Below are 18,098 nucleotides of genomic sequence, written 5' to 3'. Positions count from 1 at the left end.
ATATATATATCCTGTCTCTTTAAGATTAGGTTGTGTTTGGTTGGGTGTGACTCAGCTTTCTGTTTTCTAAGTGCAAGTTGCCCAGAGTTTGTTGCAGTCTTGTCTGAATCAAGAAGGCTTCTAAACTTACTTGACCTCCTGTTCCTTCAGGCCCAAGGGCAGACCACAAAGTGACTGGTTGTGAGTATGCCTAACAACCTTACCTCGGGGAAGATACTACAACCACAACTTTTTCCTCTGGCTTCTACAATATGCACTTGTGGACTAATCCCCCTCCTCCACCACCCTCACTCCCAAACTGCTTCACACCCACACTTGCAAAAGTTGAATCAAAGTGCAACTTTCACTTGGGGTGGCTTGTCTTCTTTTGTGGCACTGGCAATCTTGATGTGGCTGGATACATAGGAAGCTAGGAAGCTGCCATATACCGAGTCAGACCATTGGTCCAACTATGAATCTGCCAGGGCCCTCCGATCATCATCTCAGGCCCTGCTCATGACCCCACCACTAACAGAGATCCAGTTGGCAGGAACTAGAGATAGGACCTTTTCAGTTGTGGCCTGTCGGCTTTGGAACACCCTCCCTGAAGAGGTTTGCCATGCTCCCTCCCTCAGTGTTTTAAAAAAACCCTTAAAACACACCTTTTAAAGGAGGCTTTTTAATATTATTTTGTTACATCTGTTAGGTTCTTTAGCTTCTTTAACTTTTTACTTCTGCCTTTGAAAAATAATAATTTTATTACTTGTATCTGTGTCTGTTATTGTTGTAAGCTGCCCCGAGCAGTATTGCACTGGAGGGGCGGGGTATAAATATTTTAAATAAATAAATAAACTAGCTCAGTGTTGTCTACACTGACTGGCAATTGCTCTCCAAGGTTAAAGGCAGGAGTCTGTCCCAGCCCTACCTGGAGATGCTGCCAGGGATTGAACCCGGAACCTTCTACATGCAAGTAGATGTTCTTCTACTCTCTATGGCCCTATCCCCTAAGGGGAATATCTTGCAATGTTTGTGATGTTTGGGGTTAACCCATTCCTTGATCCAGGCCAGCTTTTGAATAGGGCTTTAGTTACTTGTATTCCAGTCCTGGTAGAGGTGGGGCTAAAAAAAAACAGACAGCAGCAAGAGCCCAGAAAAGCAGTCTGCACTTGCCTCTCTGTGCATCATATCTAAACTATTATTATTACCAATTCCAATCCACCGTCTTGTCCTTGCAACCCATGACTCTTGCCTCTGGATTTTACCGTTTTCTAATTCTAAAGCAAATGGTAACATTTATGACCACTGTATGCTCAGACTGCTGTCCACTTTGCCGGTATTTTGTACTCTGACTGATGGTGGCTCTCTCTAGGTCTTTCACAGCCCTCCTCTCTGAGATTTCCTTTAACTGGAGATGGATTGAACCTGGAACCTTCTGTTTCCCTCAACTGAACTTCAGCCCCTCCCACTTTAACATGGCACTTCATAAGATATGTCTAATTGAATTTCACCCATTATCTATAATGATGTACATTATAGTATGTCTTTCTAGATGACTGTAATAAAATCAACCTAAAATTAATTCCAACAATTCATCTGGGGGATGAACCACTGAGAGTGGGAGAAAAATGTACCGTATGTACCCAGAGTGAAGTCCTCATTTGGAGAAGACAGATTAGTCTGGCAGCAGTATTTGTAGCAAAGCTACGGACATTTGCGTGTTTCTCTATGGTCAGAGTTGAGATATGCCAATGGAAAGTGAAGTTTACTACTCAGAAGGTACAGGGATCATTATGCTCACACCTGAATTGAAACCAAACACTAATTTATCCCAAGTGATATTAATAAATACATTTTGTTCCAACTCATTTGCACACTAAATGAGATAAATAATTGTCTAGAGTGCTCCCAGGAAGTAGACTTTATCACATACGCTAGAAAAACATAAAACAAAAGGCCTAAAACACAGAAACTAGCATATACGTCGCTCCGCAGTAGACATTCCCCAGATGAGATGCACATTATAAACTGTATATTCAAGTTCTGAAGCTTAGGGATAGATGACAGATGCAAAACCCAACAAGGGGGGGGGGCAGATTCCCTATCAAAGTCATAAAAACATACAGCCCTTTTAATGGCCAATTATTCTTTGCATTCCAGCTCTAATTTGGATTTGCATAAGAGCACCATATGCTGAAAGGAAGGTGTGCTGTCAAAATGGATGAATGAATCTCTTTCCCCATTGCTTTCCTCCTCTCCGCATCCACCAGCCATTGGGGCATCCTCCTGTTATGGGTCTTGTGATGTTTCCTTGCCCAAAGCAGGTGGCTTCAGAGGATGTCCTAGGGATGTACAGACTGCCTCTTGAGGAACTTCACCCTTTTCATCCAAACTCCTAGTTTCTCTCCTGTATTTTAGCCAACTTTCCTTAAAGAAAGTAAGCTTATGAGAGCAACCACCTGTGTGTGTCCATGCATCTGTGTGCATACGTGTGTGTGTGTCTCCCTATCAACTTTGCAACACCTGGACCAATTTGGACCAGATCTGGAATGGTTGTAGGGAATCCGCAACTATGTAGTTTGTGATGATGCCATCCACTCCAATTCAAGATGGTGGGTGTGTGAATGTTTGAGGCGGAGGTGGGCTAACTTGAGAACGGCCTCACTGATTTGAACCAAATTTGGTACACTTGTAGTATACCAAGGTATTCATGGCCAATTTCTCATGTTTAAGAGAAAGATTCATCAAAACAACCCTTTATCCATGAAAATGTGTCCAAACCACCACCACCACCACCCTACACACAAACTGCAGGTCTAACAATATTTGTCATATTCGTATTCGTATAGTCTGTTATGATATCCACCCCAGTTCAAGATGATGGATGTGTGAATGTTTGAGGGAGAAGTGGGCTAACCGGTGCAGATGGCAATAATCGATTAAGATTATAGGGAAAGGACAGTGGTGCTCTTAACCCTGGACTTTGGGGTCTCACCAAAGCGGTTCACCCGCCAAAACTACCGTCCCCTAAGCCCAGGTTAGCAGAACAAGTGCTCCGCTAACCCAGGCTTTTCGATCATGTGTTGCCACGGTGCAGATCCATGCCATGGCAACTCATGAGTAGACCCCCGATCGGGAGGCTTAAAAGCAGCCTCCCGGCTCAGGGGTCTCTCCAGCATGCCCTGCACACTCGTGTGGGCAGCCGATCCGGCCACCCAGGGCTGCCTCCCTGCTTGTCTGCGGGGAGAGCTGGCTAAGTCTGCTTTCCCTGCAAACCTCTTCCCGGCAAGTCTCACTGATCGTGAGACCCACCTCTGTTTGTGTCAGAGTGTGCGTGTGTAGGGGGATGATGCTTAACTTGCAGTGGGGTGCACCTCTGGGAAAGGAAAGTAGGCAGATTAGTTCTGACCAGAATTGTTTTTGAGTGTTTTGCCTTAGTAGCAAATCAAGAGCTGGCTTCACAATGAAGCCCACTGAGACAGTTACCACAGGTTGTGCACCTTGTTGTGAAAGTGTGAACACATTTGCGCTAGTGCAAAACTAGTCTGGAATGGAAACTAAGGATATAGCACAGCTAGTTAGTGCAACAGCCTTGGGCAAGTGCGATTTTCCTGCAAAAGAACTACTGAAATGGAAGTGAAACGTTGAGCTAAATGAGTGCAGACACACCACCTCTTGCTTGATCTACATACTTATTCTTGAGATCACGTTTTCAGGATTACCAAAACAACCATTAATTTGTCATTGTGTTAAACTCCACAGAGTTGCTAGGGCATTTTTGGACAAACAGTTTCTTACGGGCCATTTTCGTTTGAAATGCACTGAAAAGAAAACACACACACACACACACACACACACACAATCTCTAATTAATGTACAAGTTTAATCACCATTCCCCACATGGAAGAGTAATTTTTCACTGTTCATTTGCTTGGTGTAATCTCCGAACTGACATAACAGAAAAGCAATAGCCTATAAATCTGTTCCCATTTGTTCCTTTAATATTCATATTGCATTGAACTACAGCTGCTTGTTGCTGAAGTCTATTACAACATGCAAAAGTGTCGATAAAATATTATGAAAGACAAGATGTATTTGCTGGGTGGCAGTCTGTGCCATTTATTTTTCAAAGACACGATAAATGGCTTGCGAATTGTCCCTCAGCTTGTTGCTGACTAGGGGACGATTAATGATTAATCACCCTGGCGCAAATTGACAGGGCACAAGGAAATTGACACAGCCCTGATTAATTAACTTTTTTTGTTCTTTAAAAAGGGAGATAGCGACGTACGAGCAGGCACAGTGAATGGTAACATGGATGAGGAAAGAGGCAAAGCCATTGTTAGACCTGAAGTTGGCGGTGGGGGTTGGACACATTTTCATGGAGAAAGGGTGTTTTTTGTTTAAGTTAAACATGAGAAATGGGCCATCAATACTCTCTGTTCTGGCTCATCGATCCAGCAACCCTCTTTGTGGGGTGGGGGGCTCCCTTCCCCTTCCCCACACATAACTGCCCTAGGGTGTTGGGACAAAGGGCGGTACATAAGTAGAAAATAAATAAATTAATATCGTGTAATATATTATGTATGTATGTATGTATGTATGTATGTATGTATGTATGTATGTATGTATTCAATTTCTACACCGCCCTTCCAAAAATGGCTCAGGGCAGTTTATACTAAATAGGATAATAAATAAAGAGGATAATAAATAGGATAATAAATAAATAGGATGGATCCCCATCCCCAAAGGGCTCACAATCTAAAAAGAAACATGAGATACACACCAGTAACAGTCACTGGAGGTCCTGTGCTGGGAGTGGATAGGGCCAGTTACTCTCCCCCTGCTCAATAAAGAGAATCACCACGTTAAAAGGTGCCTCTTTGCCAAGTTAGCATAAATGCGGAGGGTGCGCTACCGCACAGAGGCCGATGCGCGTGTACTGCCCTCTTCACACAAAGCTCCCCTATTCTAAGCAAAAGAATTGGGCAAACAGGGTGGATTCAGGTGAATAATACATGCATTCATGTGAAGCACCCATAATCTTAATTGTGTTTTGGAGCCTGATGTATAGGACACTCGCCTTGGTGAGCAGAGCAATCCCCTCCAGTTGGGTGGGGTAATGCAGAAGAGCTTGCTATGTGCAAAATAAAAGGGTGACCCCCCGAGCAAAATACAAAGTGCCCGATATTACCTATAAAGCACTTAATGGCTTGGGTCCAGGGTTGAAAAGAGCGCTGCCTTCCTTGGTCATGATCTCTCCTGCCTGTTAAGATAATCTGGGGAAGTCTGGCTAGAGTTACCACCAGCTCATTTGGTGGCTGCTTGGGAGCGGGCTTTCTCTGTGGCTGCCCCAGGACCCTGGAAGGCACTCCCTGTCAAAACCAGAACTTCTCCCTCTCGGACTGTTTGTAAAAAGACCCTTAAGACACATCTGTTTCCTCCGGCTTTTAAATAGCCAGGGCTAAGGGCACAAGCGCATCCTTAACCTGTCTTCCGGGATTGTGTGTCTGTTCTTGCAGCATGACTCAGAGACGGGCCCCTAGAGCACCTGTCTGATGGGGGAATCCCCCAATGTGCTGTGCGCAGCACGTGGTGCATTGTGAGATACATGGAGGCCAGGATGACATGTCCTGGCCTCCAGAGACCTACACTGCATGTAAGAGCATGGATCGTATCTCACCAATGTGGGATGCTCATCTGGGGGGAAGGTATGTTTTGGGATGCCAGTCTGGGGGGATGCTCATCTGGGGAGGCTTGTCTGGGGGGGATGTTCTTATGGGTAGATGAGTATGCTCAATGTGGGATCCCTCCCACCTGCCCACTCGCCGTGTCAGTTGTGCAAATACCCTTATTAACGTTTATTATTTATTCATTTACTTATTACATTTCTAGACCGCCCCATCCAAAGTCTCTAGGCAGTTCACAACAAGTTTAAGAAAGATAAAAACAAACACTCTGTAAAACACACTGCTTAAAACAATATAAAAACAACTTTAAAACAATGCAGAACCATTTAAAACCAATTAAATACTTTTGTTTGTTTGTTTAAACCCTGGAAGGCCAGGCCAATATTTAAATATGTTCTCCATTTTAATACGTTCTTCATCAATAATAACTTGCTAACTAGGCAAAGAGGCACCTTTTAACGTGGTGATTCTCTTTATTTACCAGGGGGAGAGTAACTGGCCCTCTCCACCCCCAGCACAGGACCTCCAGTGATTGTTGCTGGTGTCTGTCTTATGTTTCTGTTTAGATTGTGAGCCATTTGGGGACAGGGATCCATCTTATTTCTTTATTATTTCTCTGTATAAACCGCCCTGAGCCATTTTTGGAAGGGCGGTATAGCAATTGAATAAATAAATAAATAAATAAAATAAAATAAAATAAAATAAAATAATAAATAAGGGGTTGAAAGTAATGGCTGTCTGCTACAACTCGCCTATGTCCCGACACCAGGATGCTCCAATATCATTGGCTGCTGCTCTCTGGGGATTTGGAAATGTAGGAAATCCTGATTTCATGAAATGGCCTAATTGTACTGGATAGTGTTGGGACTGTGGGACTAGACAAACGCCTGCTGTTTTCTGCAGCAGCCATGAGCTTATCATAATTCTAGTTTGGCCTTGGTAGTCATTTTTGAAGTGACTGTAGTAATTATATCACAATATATGAAGTGCAAAATATTGAGCATAGTCTATTAAGGCCATCTAGATATTGACCAGGTCAAGAACACATGGCTGTTCCTGTTCTGGACTGGCAAGAATAAGAACATCAGAACAGCCCTGCTGGATCAGGCCCAAGAAGGCCCATCTAGTCCAGCATCCTGTTTCACACAGTGGCCCACCAGATGCCACTAGAAGCCACAGGTGGGAGTTGAGGGCGTGCCCTCTCTCCTGCCATTACTCCCCTGAATGCTCAGTAGTCAAGTGCGAAATCTCCGACAAATGTGAAATTTCCAACCATTTTTTTTAAAAAAGAAAACAGATAAGGAAAGGAGAAGGAGATCTTCCTTCCTCCTTTGTTCAAAGACAGCAGTAACCTATCTGAACTATTTATTGTTTATTTAGCACTTTTCTATACTGTCCCAAATAAAAATCTCTGGGTGTTTTACAATTCAAAACACAACAAGAATAAAACATTGATGTGTTTAAAACCAAAGTAAAACACTGACATAATATTTGGTAGAAGGAAGCTTTCTATGTTCCTATGACCACAGAAAAGCGATCTCAAAGTAAGGATGTGCAGAGAAATTCCACCTCTTATAGAAACGTATCTGGCTTCTTTTGAAGATTCTCAGAAGACCGTTTCTGAGGAGGAATCCTGACATCATCATCATCATCGGCTGTGAATTTCCCTTTTTCAAAATTTGGGCACCGGCCCTCAAGGTCTTCGCAGTGGGTGGGAGAAGCATCTCTGTATTCCAAAAGCCACACAACTCCCTTCTACTGCCTTATGCAAGCTTTATGTTAATCAGAATACATTCCCTTGAAACCCCCAAATCTCTTTCCAACCTCTCCCCTCCCTTTTCAAATTATAGATAACATTTATCTAAAGAGACAGCATCACCAATATTTCTGCCTGCAAATGTTACATTTCCTTCACTTTTCACACAGTTAGACATCTGGAGATATGTCTAAAAATGAGAACGCAAAAGTGCTTGCAATATTGAACTGCATGTCCGAAAAATTTTCCTCCCCCCCCCCCCACTCATTGGCTCAGAGTAAAGCTCTCCAATATACAATGCATGTAGCACTATAAGGGGTGTGTATGTGTGTGTTCCCCACATTATTCCCAATAACCAGCAGATGATTTCCCCCCTCAAGTACCATAAAGAAATGCTGCAAATTAATTCAAGTAACATCTCAAAGATGGCTTGGTTTCTAAATGTGTTATAATGAGAGCTTAAAAAAAAAAAAGCATGGATATTATATTTGTGATCTCAGCTCTCAAACATATTGACAACTCCCCCTGGGCAAGATTCATGTAGCATTTCACTCAGGGAGCAAAGAATAAATTCCCCTGTAAATTCATTTTACAGTGAGTTGCTTGGCAGAACTACTGAGTTCGTTTGTAAAGAGCTGGTTTTTCTTAACATATCTGGTCGGAAGGAGGAGCTCTTCTTTCTAGTTCTGAGGAGTCTTTCAAGAAATTGACTAGCTCCTGATTGATGTTGTTAACGAGGGGGGAAATTAGATAATTTATTAATGGAAAATTAATAAATTCCATTAACCACAGAACTGCACAAGGATAATAAATGGAGTGAGAACATAAGGACAGCCCTGCTGGACAAGGCCCAAGACCCATCTTCTCCAGCATCCTGTTTCCCACAATGGCCCACCAGTAGGGATGTGCACAAAACCGGTTTGCCCGGTTTGGTTCGAATTTGAACCGGGTTTGAACTGGGAGGGGGAGGTTCAGTTTTGGTTTTGCTCGAAACCGCCCCCCCCCCACAGTTTGGTTTGAATTCAAACCAGTTTGCACATCCCTACCCACCAGATGCCTCCGAGAAGCCCAAAAGCAAGAGCTGAGGGCATGCCCTCTTTCCTGCTGCTGCTACTCCCCTGCAACTGGTATTTAGTGGCATCCTACTTCTGAGCCTGGAGGTAGCCTATAGCCATCAAGACTAGTAGCCATTGATGGACCTGTCCTCCATGAATTTCTCTAATCCCCGTTTAAAGCCATCTGGTCTTAAAGGAACTGAACTGATTGCTGATTTAACACCAAGCCCGATTCAAGCTTTTTACACTGACTTATAAAGCCCTGAACAACCTGGGCTCCAAATACCTGAAGGAACATCACTTAAGATCTGTTGGAGAGGCCTTCTTGGTAGTGTCAGCATTGTCAGCAGTTAAAGGGGTAAGGGCATGTGAGAAGGCTTTCTCTGTGGTGGCCCCGAGGCTGTGGAATGCCCTCCCCCTCTGAGGTGTGCCAAGCTCCGACACTGTGCACATTCAGGAGAATGGTGAAGACACACCTCTTTACCCTGGCCTTTGACTAGAGACGTAGTGGTTCTCCCCCTCTCAGGCACTGTATTTTTTAATAACTGTATTTTTGATTTTATGATGCTGAATTTTAATTATGTTTCATATAGAATTGATTGTAACCCGCTCTGAGACCTTTGGGTGTAGGGCAGCCTAGAAATGTAGATAGATAGATAAATCCAAACTAGTGGCCATCCCCACATCCCATGGCAGAGAATTCCATAGGTTAATTATGTGTGAAATTATGCGCTGTTGAGTTACTCCATGAATCCCACATTGGCCAATCAGATCCTTCTTGGGAGTCCAAAAATAGGATGTATAGCCAAATAGCCTCTCTTTCTGCTGCTTGCCTGCAGTTGGTTTTAAGCAGGCCTGTGAAAAGTGGGGACACTTCCCTTTGGGGACCACCTCGGAGCTTCTGAAGGGTTCCCAAGTTGCTTTGGTCCCCTTCAGCCTGGCTTCGAAGGGCCCTGCTTCCCTTCAAGCTGAGTCCTTTGGTGATGCAAAGTGAAATTTTGCCCCCTCACCCCCACTAATAAACTATCAGGGGTGAAGTGTTTTTAGCCTTTTCTCACCGAGTCCCAAAACATGGGCCAAGTAATCCTGGAATTTGTAGTCTTTTTTTGAGGCTGCAAAGAGGAAGAACTAGGGCCCTTTTCATCTTCCCCCTGCTGTTCCTGGTACGTAGTTTGAGGAATGTGGGGGGTGAGGTATAGGGGGCTCAAGCAAAGCTTTGACAGATTGAAGGATTTGGTTTCCTTTACCTTGCTTTGACCCCCTCCTTGGCCACCCTCAGATGGTACTTTGAGCCGGTGGGTCAAAATGGGCGTAATCCAAATAGGCCTCTAAAGATTCACACTACCTTAATATTCAGCGGTATATTGCCACTGAAGCTGGAGGTTCTATGACTAGGAGCCATTGATAGATTTCTCCCCCATGATGTTCTTTAACTCCATTTGAAGCCATCTAAGCCAGTGGCCTCCACGATCACCTTTTACGGCCAAGAATTCCATAGATTAATTATGTGTTCCATGAAGAAGTGTTTCCTTATACCTTTCCTGAATCTACTGTTGGGGAGTTTCAATCGATGGCCCTGCATTCTAGTAGATGGGAGGAGAAAAACTTTGTTGTTGCTGTGAAAATTGATAGGGGCATAAAAGTCTCACAGCACAATCCTATGCATAAGAACATAAGAGCAGCCCTGCTGGATCAGGCCCAAGGTCTATCTAGTCCAGCATCCTGTTTCACACAGTGGCCCACCAGATGCCACTGGAAGCCTACAGGCAGGAGTTGAGGGCAGGCCCTCTCTCCTGCTGTTACTCCCCTGCAACTGGTACTCAGAGGCATCCTGCCTCTGAGGCTGGAGGTAGCCTATAGCCCTCCAACTAGTAGCCGTTGATAAACCTGTCCTCCATGAATCTGTCAAATCCCCTTTTAAAGCCATCCAAGCTAGTGGCCATCACCACATCCAATGGCAGAGAATTCCATAGGTTAATTATGCACGGTGTAGGCATGTTTACTCAGAAGCAACTAGCACTGAATTCAACAGGGCTTGGATTCCAAGTTGAGTGTGCATAGTATTTCAGCCCTAATAAATCATTTTGATAGATGTAGGTTGCAATAAAAATTAAAATAAATATAGTGGTGTGGTTTTTTTAAAGGAAGTTTTTTTAAAGGAAGGTGTGGTTTTTTTAAAGGAAGTTTTTTTAAAAGGTAGTCAAGATGGCGGCGCATTTAGACGCTGCGGCTGAGAGCTCCTCGACTTGGAGATGGGTTTTTTTCGGTCGGGTTATCTATAGTCGTCAGGAAATGTTGTCTTTTAGGAGTAGAGGTTCTTTAGTGTTTCTTTTAGAGTTTTTAGAGTAATGGGTATATGGGGTGGTGGTGGTATATTGGGATATATTCAGCTATTCTTTGTTAGGTCCTGTAGAGGTTGTTGTAGATTCTTTCAATCTCGTTGTTCTGTACAGGACAATGACAATAAAGATTTATCGTATCGAACTAATGTGTTTTTTTCAGATTTCTATGCCTACTTCATGAATAACTCTGAATGCAAACCAATTCTTTTTTTTAAATAAAAAAGCAGATTGGCAGAATTTGAGATAGCCACAAACTTCTCCACTATCCACTTAAGATGTCACAACAAAATATTTTCTGCGAGTGGTATCACAGCAGGTTTCTGGGGAGTTTTCCTGAAGAACTGCCTTGCCACCTTTCAAAACTATCTCATCTTTGCCTTGTTGTTTCCAGTTTGCTCCTGAGCTAAAATCCCAGGGCAATGTAGTTTATTGTTTTAATATCTCTTTGACACAAGGCAAAAGTATCCCACGGCGGCTACTTATCTGTCATATCTATTTCTATGAAAGAAATATCAAGACACAAGCATGCTGTTTGGATGCATACTAGACAGCATAACTGGGTGGGAGCTGTATTTTCCTTTCTATGAGGAGGCACTAAGTCAAAAAGAAAAGGAGAAGACAGAGAAAAGAAACGTAGGAAGTGAAGGAATGCCATTCATCGAAACTGACTTCAGATGTGCAGAAACCACCCGAGAATTATTAGTGGTCTTGGCAAAACTCTTGTTCTCTTGGAATTCTCCTGATGTTTCAGTTGAATTTGATTCTCCTAATTTGCTGCGAAATCATGGTAGAGGAAACTCAGCAGCTTAGAAATGTGCAATAACCCTCGTCTTGCAAGAGAGGTTTTTTTGTTTGCACATTTCTAATTTTACTGAGAAATGTTAAATACTTAGTTTTCACATTACACATCAGTTTTGCTAGCCCTCTCAAAGTCCTTTTGGCTCCTCCTAGAATTTCTCAGAGGTTTGGTCACAGCTGGAATTTCCAAGTTTGTCTTGGAATTTCATTCTAGGGGAAATCTGAAGCCAATTCAAGCTTAAATCTGAGCCAAAGGGGGGAAAAAACCCTGCTTCATGCAGGAGGGGGGAAAAAACCCGAGCTGGGTCCTCCAGTATCCCGCAATGCATTGTGCAAGCAGCAGAGAGGCAGCCCTTGGTACTGCAGTACTTCCTGGCCCCTGAAGCCAAAGGACTCTTTGATCAAGATGGCTGTCAGCAGCTGGAGCTGCATTTATTTTCTGTCACTCATGCAGATAACCAGGGTGTGAAGATCTTCCATGAACTTTTGCAGCTCAATATTATTTTATTTTTTGACAGAAGAGGCAGATGCACACACATACCTTTCTGATTCTCTCCTTTGCAATTAAATAGGGAGCTTGAACTTTGGAGCAAATGCTCATGGACTGGGTCAAATCTCTGCAGATGGGGAAGCGCCATGTCCATCTTTGGAGTTCCCATACCTCAAATGAAACCACTGGATCAGGGCCAGTGAACTTTAAGAGTCAGAAAGACATTAGGGTTTTAATTACCAGTGTTTCACTCTGTTTATTTTAATACCAAACAACAGAGGACACCAGAGTCCGACAACGGGGCACACCAAATGAGTGTGTGTGTGGTCTGAATGGGTAGGTGGGAGTTGGTGGTAGCCGAACGAATATTGCTAATTAAAAGAGCTAAAATAGAATGGCATTTTAGGGACACAATGGGCTGTAAACTTACTTTCTATTAATTGAACTCAGTGTAATGACATATTGGAATGAATAGCTAGTGATCTGGAAATTCATTTAGACCATTAGTTTAATTACAGAAACTGATGGAAGTTTTCGCAGACAATTATGTAAAGGACCCGAGCACCATGGAATAGATTTAGAAGATTTTGCGCTACCTACTTTTCCTTTTCTTTTGCTGAGTGTATGTAGATCATGCCATAGGAAATTGCAATTAATAATAGACATGCTCAACAGAATCCTGCACATAGCAGTGCACTGTACTAAGAGTTGTTGTATGTAAAGAGCTCCAGAACCTTCTGGAACATAGGAACATAGGAAACTGCCATATACTGAGTCAGACCATTGGTCTATCAATATTGTCTTCACAGACTGGCAGCAGCTTCTCCAAGATTGCAGGCAGGAATCTCTCTCAGCCCTATCTTGGGGATGCTGCCAGGGAGGGAACTTGAAACCTTCTGCTCTTCCCAGAGCGGCTCCATCCCCTGAGGGGAAGATCTTGCAGTGCTCACACTTCTAGTCTCCCATTCATAAGGAACCAGGGCAGACCCTGCTTAGCTAAGGGGACAAGTCATGCTTGCTACCACAAGACAGTGGCTCTTTGCTCTTCGGTCTCCATCACAGTTTTTAGAAAGCGTATTAAATCTTGGCTTTTTACCCGGGCTTTAATATGATTGTCTCTATGCTGCTTCTTTGTCTTTTATACAGTTTTTGTGCTTGTATTTTAAATCTTTTTAGTCAGATTTCTTTTAAATTTTAGCTTAGTGTTTTGATGGTGTCATTTTTAAAGCCTTGTTTTTAATTTCTGTGTAAACCGCCTTGGGATTGTTTTAATGAAAGGCGGTCTACACATTTAACAATAAATAAATAGAATAAAGACCAGCTCTCCTCTCAATAAATATTTCATATTTAAACAGTGCTTCTCTGGGCGGGTTCAACACTTCACGCACCTTAATCCTTGCAACAGCCCTATTATCATCCCATATTTCAGACTGGGAATACAAGCCACCTTGTGAGTTCTTGACTGTGGTAGGATTGGAACCAGAAATTTGCTTGCTCCTGTTACTCAACCTTCCTGCTTCAAAATACTCAAAGTGCCTTACAACATTAAAGCAAACAAGAGAATCACAACATATTAAAAATACTAAAGGTAGCCATATGATAGCTGCAGACAGAAGCAAGAGTAAAGCAGACATAAGGTATGATAGCCGAGCTTAAGAAAAATAGCAGCTTTATTTCAACATGAAATGAAACAACTTGGAAATTCAAGTGACATATGGGTTAAAAGCCTGCTGAGTCTTTTACAAGAGAAGGGGCTAAACTGATCTCCATGAGCAGGGCATTCTGCAATTTCAGTGCTACCACCAAAAAGACCCTGCCTCCCGTAGCAGCCAACATAATCTCCTGCAAATGTGGGAGACGAGAGCTTTCAAAGCCAGTTGTAAGTGCTGGGCAGACTACTATACTAAACCAAAGGAACACACATGCTCATAATCTCTGCTAGGTGTTTAACACTGAACATCAAATAACACTGATGTGCAATATGCATGAGAGGTATGCCCAGGAAAGGCAACAACAACAGGTCATGTGACCGCCATTGGCCATTTGGCAATTCAATGCATCCCACAGCCATTTGGAAGGAACCTGTGCAATTCAGTGGGCATTCCCTGCCATTCATTTTAGGGTGTCCTGGTACTAGTCCATCATAAGACCTCCATGCTGATGGTCCCAGGTTCACTCCCTGGCAGTATCTCCAGGCAGGGCTGGGGAAAGGAAAGGACTCCTGCTTGTCACCTTTGAGAAGCTGCTGCCAGTCAGTGTAGACAATTCTGAGCTAGATGGACCAATGGTCTCAGGGGCATAGCAAGGTTGGAGTGGGACCAGAGACAAGATTTTAAAATGGGCCCCTCCCTCACTGAAGCTCAGCTCATGAAGTAAAGAAATCTTAAATGAGGCTGAATAGTGGTAACAAAAAGCATAGTTACACACACACACACACACACACACACACACACACACACACACACACAACCCTACACCTATGTGCCACAATAGAACATCATCCTAAATTATTTTTTTAAAGGTTTTGTAAATCGTGGACGATGCAAGTCATTTAATGGCACTAGAGAAAGACGTGCTGTTCTGGGAGCTCCAGGTCTTAACACTCACATCAGTTTGGGAGGATGAAAACAACTGAAGGAAGCCCGGGCAGGTGCGCAGTGGGGGAGTCAGTCATGTGACTTCCCTCTGGGGGCCCCCCAAGGCAGTGGGCCCCCAGACAACTGTCTCCCCTTGCCCTATTATAGTTACGCCCCTGAATGGTCTGACTCAGTCTAAGGCAGTTTCTTGTATTCTATGTAGAAGCAGCAATATTTTATTTTATTTTATTTAAAAAACCCTTCTCTAGATAAATGGAGCCTATGCACATTAGCACGGCGGCCACCAACTCCAATCATAAGGAAAGGGTGGCATAAAAGGGCTTTGTGAAATAGACTGGGGTATGAAGCATCGGAAGATTTCCACTTCCACATGGAGTGCACCATTGAGAAGAAGCCACTATCTAAACTGGTTTTAGCTCTTATTTCCATTCAGAAATAAGAAAAAAATTCAGCCCTATCAGACCATATGCATATATAGAAAGAGCTGGACTAACATTTCACCTCTCGTCGAATCAAAAATACATAGAGGGAATAAAACTGAAAAGATAATAATCTCATGGTCACGAGAAAGCCCTAAATTGTTACCACATTCACTTGGCATACAAAACGGAGAGGTTCATTTGGAAACATTTTGGGGGGAGGGGCAGTGGGTGATAACAACTGCTGTTCTGTATGCTGATTCCATCAGCCCCCTGCCTCTCATTTCACTGCCCCCTTCTTTGGGGACCCCCTAGTTCCATAGCTATATCTAGAAAATCTATAGATCCCCATATCTAAAGATATGGGATCTCAATGGACTTGAGGTCACAACTGCTTTGGAACATTCCAGCATGAGGTCTGCCTCCCCCTTTGATTTCCCAGGTGCGTGAGTGTGTGAGTGTGTGTGTGGGGGTGCGATTTCCCCCTCCGTCCTGCCTTGTTCCAACATTCCAACACTTGACCTAAGTTGACCCGCCTCTGCTGCCTTTTTCCTGTGAAAAACACATCAGCAGCTGAGCATTTCTGTCACTTCTCTCTGAACGTCACATGGAGCTAAGCAAAGAGTCACAGGGTGTGATGGACATTCAGAGGCAAAACAAAAAGAAGGCGTGAATGCTGGCTTACTTGTGGATGTGTATACTAGTGAACTGGGGGCACTGTACACGGGAGATCCCTCCTGGTTTGCTTGGCACAGCAGCACCCTGCCTATGAAAGAGAGAAAGAGAGAGGGAGAGAGGAAGAGAGTACGATCTGATATTGGGAATACTCAAGCTAAAGCTGATCATATTCTTTTAAATATATATATTTAATATATATATATATATATCCCCCCGACATGACAAACTGTTGAAGCACAGTGCCTCTGGCCACCAGAAATTTTAAAAAAACCCTCCCAAGTATCGTTACAATTAGGAATGTGCAAACTGATTTGGATTCAAATTGAGTTGACTCGAATCTGGGTGATCTGAGTGATTCAAATTAAATCACTCCTTAAAAGAGCAATTCGATTTGATTTGAATCGAATTTTCAAGATCCAATTTGAATTTGATTCGAGGGCCGTTCGGCACCTTTAAACAACCATTCAGGCCCCCTGGTTGGTTTTTAAAAATGGGCAAAACAGGCTCGAATCTCTTCAAATTTGATTCGAGTTTGAACCAAATTTTTTAAATCCGATTCGAATTCAGAATGGATTTTTGAAATTTGATTCTAATTTGATTCTAATTTGAATCAAAATGTTCAGTTTGTACACATCCCTAGTTATGATATTGCATTAGGAAATTATACCACACTGATGCTCTCTACTCCAAGATATACACCTTCACGTCCCATTGGGAGGCTGGAAAAGGTATGTTCCCCATGACCATAAGAGTGGCTACTCTCTCTCTCTCATGTCTCTTTCCTCTCTGAAGCCAAAACCACCTACTGTATTTACCTGAATCCAAGACTAGGTTTCTTCCAAGTCCTTTGATGTTAGAAATGGGGGGAGGGATTCATCTTAAATTCAGAGTCTGCTTCCTTCTGGTAAATACAGGTATAACTTGTATATAGCCTCTGTTTTAAGGGGGTCATCCTAAGTTCGGGGTTATCTTCTATTCAGCCCTGTTGCTGATGGAGCCATCACGGACATCGACCCTGCCATGAAAATTATTCTCCACTTCCCTGAAATTTCTTCTCAACAGATATCAAAGCGATCCTGCTGGTTGATACAGCTTGCTTTGAACATACAAGGTTGGGATGCTCATAGAATCTGCCTCTGCTGGATTCCAACCCAAATGCTGAGGTTCTATTGTGTGTGTACATCACAGCAGAACTCAAAATGTTGGAACCCATTATTGTAGCAGAGGAACATTTCAGCAGTTTTGCAAACTGTGCTATGTGGGATCCCTGCTTCTTTTTCTGTCTGTTTGCAGTAAAAGCACACCAAAAGAAAATTAAACAATGAATTCTCCCCACAAAGAGGCACCCAATTTATTTACACACACGCACACACACACACACACACACACACACACCCGTCTAGTGGTGCAGTTATATGCTCCTATAGACTGAATCAGAACATTGGTCTATTGTCCTGTGGTAATGAGCATACATTGTCACTTTTGCTAAGCAGGGTCTGCCCTGGTTTGCATTTGAATGGGAGACTACATGTGTGAGCACTGTGAGATATTTCCCGTAGGGGTAGGGGCCACTCTGGAAAGAGCATCTGAGGTCCCAAGTTGCCTCCTTGGCATCTCCAAGAAAGGGCTGAGGGAGAGTCTTGGAGAACTACTGCCAATCTGTGTAGACAATATTGACCTGGATGGACCGCCCAGGTAGGGCTGGTCATGAAGATGGGCTTCCTGAGTGTGGTGCCTCACCTTAAGGTAGGTCAGTACTATCCTCCCCATATGGAAGATGTGGGGCTGAGACTGAGAGCAGTTTGCCTAAGGGCACGGAGTAAGTTATTGGCTGAGATGAGAGCAGGGGTGTAGCTATAACTGAGCAGATGGGTTCAAAAAACCGGAGCCCTCCAGCACCTGAGGGGCCACCAGCTCCTCCCATCCCTATTTTCTTTATTATCCAACTTACTGGGGAGTTAGGGAGGCAGAAGGGTGAACACGGGCCCCTTCTCCCCTAACTATGCCCCTGGATGAGAACTAAAAATGGGACTCCCTGGTTTTCAATACAAGCTCCTAACTGTGACCGCCCACAAGCTCTGTAGGAACAAATAGGAAAAAAATTATTAATAGAATGCTACTCCTTTCAAGTGCAGATTTTTATTATGCGCCGTTCATTTTGATTTCATCCTTAAAAAAAAAAAAAAAGATCGTTTCTTACTTTCCACTTCTCCCTTCCTCCCTTTAGTAAATTTATTCTAGGCTACCATTAACGCAACGGATTAACTTGTTTTCTAAATACAGACAAATTAACCCAA

At 43.3% G+C, this 18,098-nt stretch overlaps 1 protein-coding gene across 23 annotated transcripts in view; it reads right to left on the bottom strand.

Annotated features, from left to right (window-relative positions):
• The window catches only part of RBFOX1 (RNA binding fox-1 homolog 1), a 1,664,339-nt gene that overhangs the window by 71,299 nt on the left and 1,574,942 nt on the right, over positions 1 to 18,098 (bottom strand). For 20 of the 23 annotated variants that reach the window (XM_053276061.1, XM_053276046.1, XM_053276045.1 and 17 more), the window contains one exon: positions 15,809 to 15,889. The exons of the other annotated variants lie outside the window; for them this stretch is intronic. In XM_053276061.1, the coding sequence (XP_053132036.1) occupies positions 15,809 to 15,889 (81 nt within the window). The remainder of the gene's footprint in view (positions 1 to 15,808; positions 15,890 to 18,098) is intronic. 23 annotated transcript variants of the gene reach the window in all.

This window comes from Hemicordylus capensis, chromosome 13 (genome assembly GCF_027244095.1).
Source record: "Hemicordylus capensis ecotype Gifberg chromosome 13, rHemCap1.1.pri, whole genome shotgun sequence".
NCBI classification, from domain to species: domain Eukaryota; kingdom Metazoa; phylum Chordata; class Lepidosauria; order Squamata; family Cordylidae; genus Hemicordylus; species Hemicordylus capensis.
The sequence above is the reverse complement of the archived record's forward strand: the minus strand, read 5'-3'. Positions and strand labels throughout refer to the sequence as shown.